This window comes from Mizuhopecten yessoensis, unplaced genomic scaffold (assembly GCF_002113885.1).
Source record: "Mizuhopecten yessoensis strain PY_sf001 unplaced genomic scaffold, ASM211388v2 scaffold459, whole genome shotgun sequence".
Classification (NCBI taxonomy): Eukaryota; Metazoa; Mollusca; class Bivalvia; order Pectinida; family Pectinidae; genus Mizuhopecten; species Mizuhopecten yessoensis.
The window spans coordinates 99,550-108,922 of record NW_018403557.1 but is presented as its reverse complement, the minus strand read 5'-3'; the positions used below and the strand labels follow the sequence as shown (position 1 = coordinate 108,922).

General features: G+C 36.1%; 1 protein-coding gene across 2 annotated transcripts in view; it reads left to right on the top strand.

The window, feature by feature from the left end:
* The window catches only part of LOC110449486, a 73,697-nt gene that overhangs the window by 13,638 nt on the left and 50,686 nt on the right, over positions 1 to 9,373 (top strand). The window contains exons 3-4 of one of the 2 annotated variants that reach the window (XM_021496376.1): positions 6,793 to 7,016; positions 7,781 to 7,889. In XM_021496376.1, coding sequence (XP_021352051.1) covers positions 6,793 to 7,016; positions 7,781 to 7,889 — 333 coding nt within the window. The remainder of the gene's footprint in view (positions 1 to 6,792; positions 7,017 to 7,780; positions 7,890 to 9,373) is intronic. The other variant, XM_021496385.1, reaches the window with a different exon arrangement.

Below are 9,373 nucleotides of genomic sequence, written 5' to 3'. Positions count from 1 at the left end.
CTGTACATACAGTGTAACAGGTAGACTCACCTGTACATACAGTGTAACAGGTAGACTCACCTGTACATACAGTGTAACAGGTAGAATCACCTGTACATACAGTGTAACAGGTAGACTTACCTGTACATACAGTGTAACAGGTAGACTCATCTGTACATACAGTGTAACAGGTAGACTCACCTGTACATACAGTGTAACGGGTAGACTCACCTGTACATACAGTGTAACAGGTAGACTCACCTGTATAACTACACACATAGGCCTCCGTTGTAGCAGTTGTACTGGACATTGTAGAAACACAGTACGCAGCCATTGTAGAAGACGATACATTCTACAGTTGTAGACATATTTGTATATAAAACATTTTAATTAAAAACGTTACGTTTCGTTTTACCACGGAATAAGATTAGAGTTATCTAAGTCTGTGGTTTTACCAGTTAAATTATAGGCATACATTTCAGGTTTTTTTTCAGTTATTCAAATATATGTTAAATACTGATATTGATCACAGCACACATTGTATGTCTGCTGTCATAATCATAGCTTGACAAAGGGACAAGTCGGTCTTGGAAGGTTGCGACACGTTTAATACGTATTTTGTTTGTGTATAAGGAAAAACATTTTAAGTATCCAACATGTACATTTTTTTTCCTGTTAGTGCACTGCTTCATAATTAATTTAAAAAAATCTGAGAAGTGGATGCACATATCATATTCAGAACTGCATACAGTGATCAGTTAATTTTAACTAACAGCCTGAAATTTGCTAAAAATCAATATTTAGATTTTATGCTGTTATTAGATAGTGATGACAAGTATACCTCATTCCAGTGAAATGTGCATAATCCTGGCCTGCCCATATGCAATTGTTGCAGATGTCATATTCAAACTTGTCTCATATAAGAGATGATAAATCTATATACATTTGACACTGTTTGTATACTAGTATGTGTAAAATATTATTAGGTCACCACCAGGACCAAAGCCACATCTGTAAACTTTTTGACTTCTTCTTAAGAACCGGGGAATGAATCTTTTCAAACTTGGTAAGCATCATCCTTGGTGTCCACTTGTCCTGAAGTTGAACGGCTCAGTGGATTTTGACTTAATTTGGCCTGGAGTTTGAGTATCCTTGGTCAAAGGGGACCCACTTTTGTATAAACAGAGGGTGTGACCCTCCTGGGGGCAGAAGAACAGGGCCCAATAGGGGGGAAATATTGATAAGTGATTAAAATTCTTCTCTTTCAATATGCTGAGAGACAGAGCCTATAGCTGCAGTACGTGATATATTTTATCAGAATATGTTCATGTGGTTGTTTAATTATCCAGTTGAGGGATCCAGGCCCTCTAGGCCTCTTGTTTTTTATAATTGATAATAGAACTCAAAATTTATCAGCTTGACTTTTTCAATTATTGATTACGGGATTCCATAATTTGACCTGTTCATTGCTAAACTCAAGTGTCAAATGTACATTGTAAGTCCGAGTCATTTATTTTGTTAAAGGCTTAACAAAATAATCAGGTTCACTTCCTGTTACATGTTTAAAGTGCTTCCTTGAAATATTACCAAAATAGTAGGTAGGTACAACAAAACTGGATTGTTTCCTTTTACATGTCTGAACAAAAATAGGAATTAGGGTAAGGTACATGTAGGTAATGCATTCGATTTGTAATTCTTTCTTTTTTCACAACGCTTATGTAGGAAGTGATCCTGACTTTACACAACGCTTATGTAGGAAGTGATCCTGACTTTAACAGTGCTTATGTAGGAAGTGATCCTGACTTTTCACAACGCTTATGTAGGAAGTGATCCTGACTTTACACAACGCTTATGTAGGAAGTGATCCTGACTTTACACAACGCTTATGTAGGAAGTGATCCTGACTTTAACAGTGCTTCCTTAAAATTCGACAAAAAAACAGAGAATGACATTAGGGAGGGTAACTGGAAACAAACATCATTTCTTGTTTGGCTCAAAATTTAAAATATGATTGATCTTACAGTTAATGTTGTAAAATACTGAAGCAGGAAACCTAATGTATAGTTTAACAACTCTGTCCATTGATTCAGTAATTAAGCACCATACAATTATAGACTGCATAATTATGCAATCATTCAGCCATCAGTTTACTACTTCCAGTAAACTGACCATCGGATATGCTTTTGAAACCAGATGCCTGTCACTTAAGTTACATTTAATACAAAGACATATTAAACACACTGCAATGAAACTTCATGCTGATCAATAAAATAATTCAATATTTCGTTTAATTACCTAAATGGAATGTTATGATTTATATGAATAACCCGTCATAGTTCCAACTTGTTAGTTGTCCTCTGTATTCAGTGTCATCCTTGAGACACAACAACAGAAGTTTTTTCAAGACATGCAAACCATGAGATGGAAACTTGCTTCACTGCGAGACAGGTGGTTAGCTGAAGTGTATTCAAAATGAGGTGTTATTTTATTATATTTACATTCTGTATGCTTAGACCCATTGACAAAAATTACATTCATAAATGCATAACACAAGTGTTCATAGAATCTCAGCACGTGGGAACTGATAGTAACCTGATCACACTGCGTAGTTATACACTACAAAAACTACTCACTCGGAACGACCGAACTAGATGCTTAATTCTTACATCTTAAAATATTATTGAACTATCCACGTATTCACGTGTCCTGTTCTACAAATAAACATTGAATATGGAACTACATTTTGTTGTGTTATTGTTGTTGACGGTTGCTAAGATCTCTCACGATAGTGTCACATTTCCCCGCGAAAAAACACTGTTCTCGCCACTGCGTTGCACCCGTGTATAAGCAGGAACAAACCCTGTTTATTTGTTTTATTCGTTGTTATATCGATCCACTGAAAGGATTCGTCAATGTAAATATAAGGAATGATATTTATTTTTTCAACATTTATGAGGTCATAACAACAATGGGTTTTTGGACATATTTTACATGAATCGCTAACGCGATTCATTCAATATGTCCATAAACCCATTGTTGTTATGACCTCATAAATGTTGAAAAAATAAGAATCATTCCTTAATAAAGCCATTATAATAAATTAGTCCTATTATCATAAACACAGTTTCTAAAGTGGGAACTGTATAAACTTATAATGTATGTTTCTTCTATGAAATGATGCTGATGTATTTAAGGTATAATACTATGTTTTATTGTAGGTTTAGTACGAACTAACTTTTAGTCAAATTTTAAAAATTGAATTGGTGACCTCGCAGAGTATATATTGCTATTTTCCCACAAAAGCATATCAGTTACAACTATGTCTATGTCTGATTCATGACAATATTTTTTTTTCTCTCTCCAGAATGCTCCATTTTTTCTTGGCAAATCCAGACCTACCACCAGGATGCAGTGTCGTGTCGGATGCAGTGTCATGTAAGACACAGAAGAGCTTTTTCTTCTGGGATTTCTAAACATTTGAATGGAGAAAAGCAGACATTGTTGTTTATGTGACGATGAAAATACCATATTGTTGGACATGAATTAAAAAAGAGCATTGATCACTGACATGCATACCTTGGCTAGTGATTGATTATTGTTGTGATTTTTCTGATTTGGACATAAGTCAGAACAAAGGAAAGACACATATTATGGTTCAGAACTTCAGATACACTTATGGTATAGTGAAGTGTCTGTCATAAGTCTGTCTGTCAACTTTTTCTTTAAATGACTTTAAAAGAAATGAAAAGCACAGGGCCCTGATATTTGGTCAGCAAGTACCTGGGATAAATGCTTTAACGTTTCTTCATGTAGATTACCTTGACCTTTTTTCAAGGTCACAGGTGTCAAAAGCATGCATCAGTTTCTTCAAAACTGGTCTTGCGTCATGATATTTCCTGATGATTATATCTTATTCAGTATTTTTTTGTGTTGCTTTGTTTAAAAATAAAGGTATTTGCAATTGTTCCACCAAATATATGTACATGTATATAGATATATGTGATGACAGCATACTTGTTGATAACTTTGTCATAGTGTTTGGTTTGTTAACTTTTATGCTTATTGATAATTTTTAGGAAATCAAATCATTGACTGATGTAAATATGTATGTTGTTATTTATCTTCATCTTTGTATGTTTGCCTCACAACAGAGACGTATACGTCTCTGCTCACAAGTAACGTTTATTATTCCCAGCCCCTGCTCAACGAAGTTTGCAGAGAATTTATTAATGGATTCGGTCTCGCCATCCATTCCATTAAGACAAAGTGTTGGGTCCATTTCTGGGTTAATCTAGGTAATACATGCATATACTGATGGCATCAAACACGTAGCTATAGGGATGCTCTAATTAATGTGTATAGATGCTGAATTTGACATATATTTCAGACTTCCGTATGCTTTGTACATCAGTGTGCATTGTACATCAGTGTGCATTGAGACAAGTTGTTCAAGTCCATATCCCATTAATAACACCTATTACATGGGTAATACTTAAATTAATGATGCAGATAGGCTTGCTCTACTGAATGCATGCATGTATGATGAGGATGCTTAATCTGACCTTTCATTAAACACTTCATTGCCTTCCTCATATTTTAAATATAAATAAACTTTAACATTAAAAGGGAATTGCATATCTGGGTAATTATAAATGCTGCATCGACATTAACTTTAAAAAATGAACAGTGTTGCAAACTAGATATATTTGTCATTACATTAGAGCAATTAAAAATTATTTATTTGATTTGAATTAATCTCTTACAAATATATACCTCAAACCATTCACCATTGTATAATTTACTAAACTTTGACATGGACATCTACATGTACTACGGACTTGTCTATGAAGCAGTATATATTGATGAAAGCACGTTTTGGTTAGGTTTGAAAGTATGTATGATTTTTGTTTCAATTACACATTCTTATTAAAGGGGCTGGTCGGGGAAAAATTAAAAATTAAATAGGTCTAAATGCGTTGTCTGGCCTTCCAAAAGTTATACCACGGCAATATGATGGTCGAGTTCTGCTTGCAGTGTCCAGTTTTGACCACTGAAATGTCGGGGAAGCCCCGCGTAAATTTAGCGCAGATCTATTAATATATGTCACGTGGTTGTTTCGAAAGTGAGGCAGTGAAGATAACAACAATAGCACGCCGTCATGTGCCATGTCGGACTCAACTAGCAGCTAAGACAGTAATACTATACGTAAATAATTGTTTTCAACGGTCATGTATGATGCAAGTGTGGTATTCCTACCTATATGTTGTTGCTATATATAACGGTATTGATACCTTGTGCCTGTCATGACTTTTGCATTGATCTTTTTCTTTCGCCGCGATGTTGTTGATGACGCGCGTGCGGTAAAATTACATCACTGATCTGGGTCAATGAAAGTTTTAGACTGTCAGGTGACGATTTAGGATTTCTTTAATATAATTTTAATTTTTACTCTTAGGGAGTGATTTTCAGTAAAATTTAAATCGGTATATTTCATAAGAAGGTATTTTAAACATGTGTATGCCATTTTAGCAAATAAGAATTTTTTCCCCCGACCAGCCCTTAAAAACCTCCTGTTTCATTGGTATGGACAAAACACATAATGGTTTACTCAGATTGACTCTGAAAATAACGTGTTAGGTTCATATTCTTCTCTTATCTGTGACCTATGGTAATCTTGCCAAAAAAGCCACTTCAAACTCTTCTCCAAACTTCAGTTAAAATGTATATACAAGAATAAGACATGCACAGTACAGGTGATAAAGAATGGTAATTGGGGCGGTGGTTGGGTCAAATTGTCATAGGTTTTTTTAAACTACATAGATGTCTGAATACGTTATCTTATGATACATCTCTTTTTACTTGTTTTCTTCTTATTTTTTTAATGTGTGCATTGGAGGGGGGAAGACAAGCTCTACGCTCTGTCAAGATTATAGACTCTCTTTAGTTTATGTGATCATTTTCTGGACTTGAGCATCAATATTGACGCCGTCATAAATATGTTCTTGAACATATATTTAATGTATGCAGTAATAAATATTATAACCTTTAAAATACAATAGTATACTCGTAAGTAAACAAATAACGATATTGCGTCAGTACGGTGATCCGGATGCGGTTGAGGAGCGGTCCGTATATATTTAAGACGATCGCAACGCCGATTGTCGTCATAATGAGGAAACCCTTCGTATTTCATGTACTGGATTACTAGTTGACTAGCTAGCTATTTCTGAATAAAAAGTTAGCTTCGAATGTCTGTTTTAACAAAATTGACGATCTATATACATCACGTAAGTCTGGAATGGATTGAATACTACAAGCTAACACGAAATCACGATCGCTAAAACTAGCATAGCATGGAATGAAAAGTAGCATAGCATGCAATGAACACGCAGTGGATTTGTAAACGAATGCAAAAACACAAATGTCCATAGAATGAAAAAAGACACTTATCAACTAGGGAAATAACACATATGTACATAGAATTAGATTCCAAACAAGAAGTAACTAATTTTATAAAAAACAATTTTGGCAGTGATCCCCTCCCGTTGATACCTGTTCTTTGAAGATGACAGAGGAGCGACGCCTGACTTCAAAGCCAGTTTGTTTTACCGTTACGCGACCGCAATATTCTTTTGATGCACATCAAAGGATTAAACTAATCTTTTCGTCTCGCCCACAGAGTCACGTACACCGAGCCTTTGATTTTGCTATGACATATTCCAGGGATGCAAAGAGCGAAAGTAAGCGTTAACCTTGGATATCGAGGATGATCCCTAATTGACAGCTATATAATGTGTTATTGCTTTTCTATAGAAATCGACTGCTTTGTTGCAAGTTTTGCGGTTGAACCTGGGACTTCCACATTAGATGCAATTGTAAACGCCCTTTCAAGAAGCAGAGCCTGCCTTTTTCTTGTCACTCCCACAGCTATGGAAAGTTCATGGTTTGCTTTTGAAACAATCCTCACATTGGAGCGATCTCAACAGCGCGGTAAACTCAACTGTGTGATCTTACTGCATGGCGTGAGGGAAGACCAGGTAACCCAATGATATTCACATCAATACATTATCTATTATAAACAATCTAATTGTTCTTAGACTTGTAATTCCGCTCCTCAACGATCATCTACCTCAATGCAATATAGTAGTGTATTGTATCGTAAAGGATCGCAAAGGAGCGGAATTACAAATAGATATCATAACTAATAACGACAGTATGAACCAATATAGGCAATACATCCGAATTTGTTTTTCTTAAATCGATATATAAGTACAGTAAAAACGTAATAACGACATTGCAGACAAAGGAATTAGTCAAATTTTCAACCCGCCCCTTATATTGTATTTCAAGGCAGAATCACCAACACTTACATACCACAACACATGACAAGCAGTCACTTCGGGGATACATACTTCAATTACATTAAGAGACATTAGCATATTTTATGCGTGATAACTGGGATTTTTTGTGTTTACTTTTTATGTTGTATCATTGTTTCGTAGTGACTGTTTAATTCGTTGTTATATGTTGTGATATGCGTTCACGGTTCTGTATGGTAATAGGGACGGATTGCCATTAACATTTGACACATTCCTTTATAGATACATGAAAGACATAAATATATAAATGAATTTGAAAGAAATTAAATGTAAGTTGGGAAAAATGAAAGATAGCACGAATATACAGAAATCTAGATAAGAGCACCCCAGGCAACTGGATGAAGTAATAAACGTGGAATACAAATATGCGTTTTGTAACCCACTCACTATTTTTGTTTACCATATTTTACATGTGTATGCAGCTTCCACAGTTTGCCCTGTTTCAAATGATTGATAAGTATGAGCTACATCTGGACGAGTTAGGAAACTGGAAATCGGAACAAGTTCAGGAGGTCATACAAACAATCCAAGGTATTTATATTTGTTGATGCTGTTCATGTATTCTTGTAGGATTTAAAATATGTCTTATTATTTTTGTAATTATGCACATTTCTTTACAACTTTTGGAAGCATTTGTATGAAATTATAAACTATATAAGGCTAAAACAAATATCGTGCATGTTTTAGGTGTCACGCCAGAAAAAAGGTACAGTAGGTCGGTAATTTTATTTTTTATCATTTTCGTGAATCAATAAAATGCTATGTACGAAATTGACAATGCATACCAACTGATTGCAATGACAATTAAAATTGGGCCAGGCTCGCTGAACAGGAAGAAGATTATTTAAAAGGGTGACATAGTGAGGTCGGTAGGCAGGGTAAAAATGCAAAGGATTACCTATCACATTCTGGTGTCTGTAGGCAGGGAGGGAATGTTAAGTGTGACTTATCACATTATGGTGTCAGTAGGAAGGGAGAAAATATAAAGGGTGACCCATCACATTATGGTGTCAGTAGGCAGAGAGAGAATGTAAAGAGTAGCCCATCACATTATGGTGTCAGTAGGCAGGGAGGGATTGTAAAGAGTACCCATCATATTATGGTGTCAGTAGACAGGGAGGGATTGTAAAGAGAGACCATCACTTTATGGTGTCAGTAGACAAAGAGGGATTGTAAAGAGTGACCATCACATTATGGTGTCAGTAGGCAGAGAGAGAATGTAAAGAGTGACCATCACATTATGGTGTCAGTAGGCAGAGAGAGAATGTAAAGAGGACCATCACATTATGGTGTCAGTAGGCAGTGAGGGATTGTAAAGGGTGACCCATAACATTATGGTGTCAGTAGGTAGGGAGGGATTGTAAAGAGTAACCATCACATTATGGTGTCATTAGGCAGGGAGGGATTGTAAAGAGTAACCATCACATTATGGTGTCAGTAGGCAGAGAGAAAATGTAAAGAGTGACCATCACATTATGGTGTCAGTAGGCAGAGAGAGAATGTAAAGGGTGACCCATCACATAATGGTGTCAGTAGACAGAGAGAACGTAAAGAGTGACCCCTCACATTATGGTGTCAGTAGGCAGGGAGGGATTGTAAAGAGTGACCATCACATAATGGTGTCAGTAGACAGAGAGGGATTGTAAAGGGTGACCATCACATTATGGTGTCAGTCGGCAGGGAGGGATTGTAAAGAGTAACCATCACATAATGGTGTCAGTAGACAGTGAGGAATTGTAAAGAGTGACCCATCACATTATGGTGTAAGTAGGCAGGGAGGGATTGTAAAGAGTAACCATCACATTATGGTGTCAGTAGGCAGTGAGGGATTGTAAAGGGTGACCCATAACCTTATGGTGTCAGTAGGCAGAGAGGGGTTGTAAAGAGTGACCCATCAGATTATGGTGTCAGTAGACAGAGAGAGAACGTAAAGAGTGACCATCACATTATGGTGTCAGTAGACAGAGAGGGATTGTAAAGAGTGACCATCACATTATGGTGTCAGTAGACAGAGA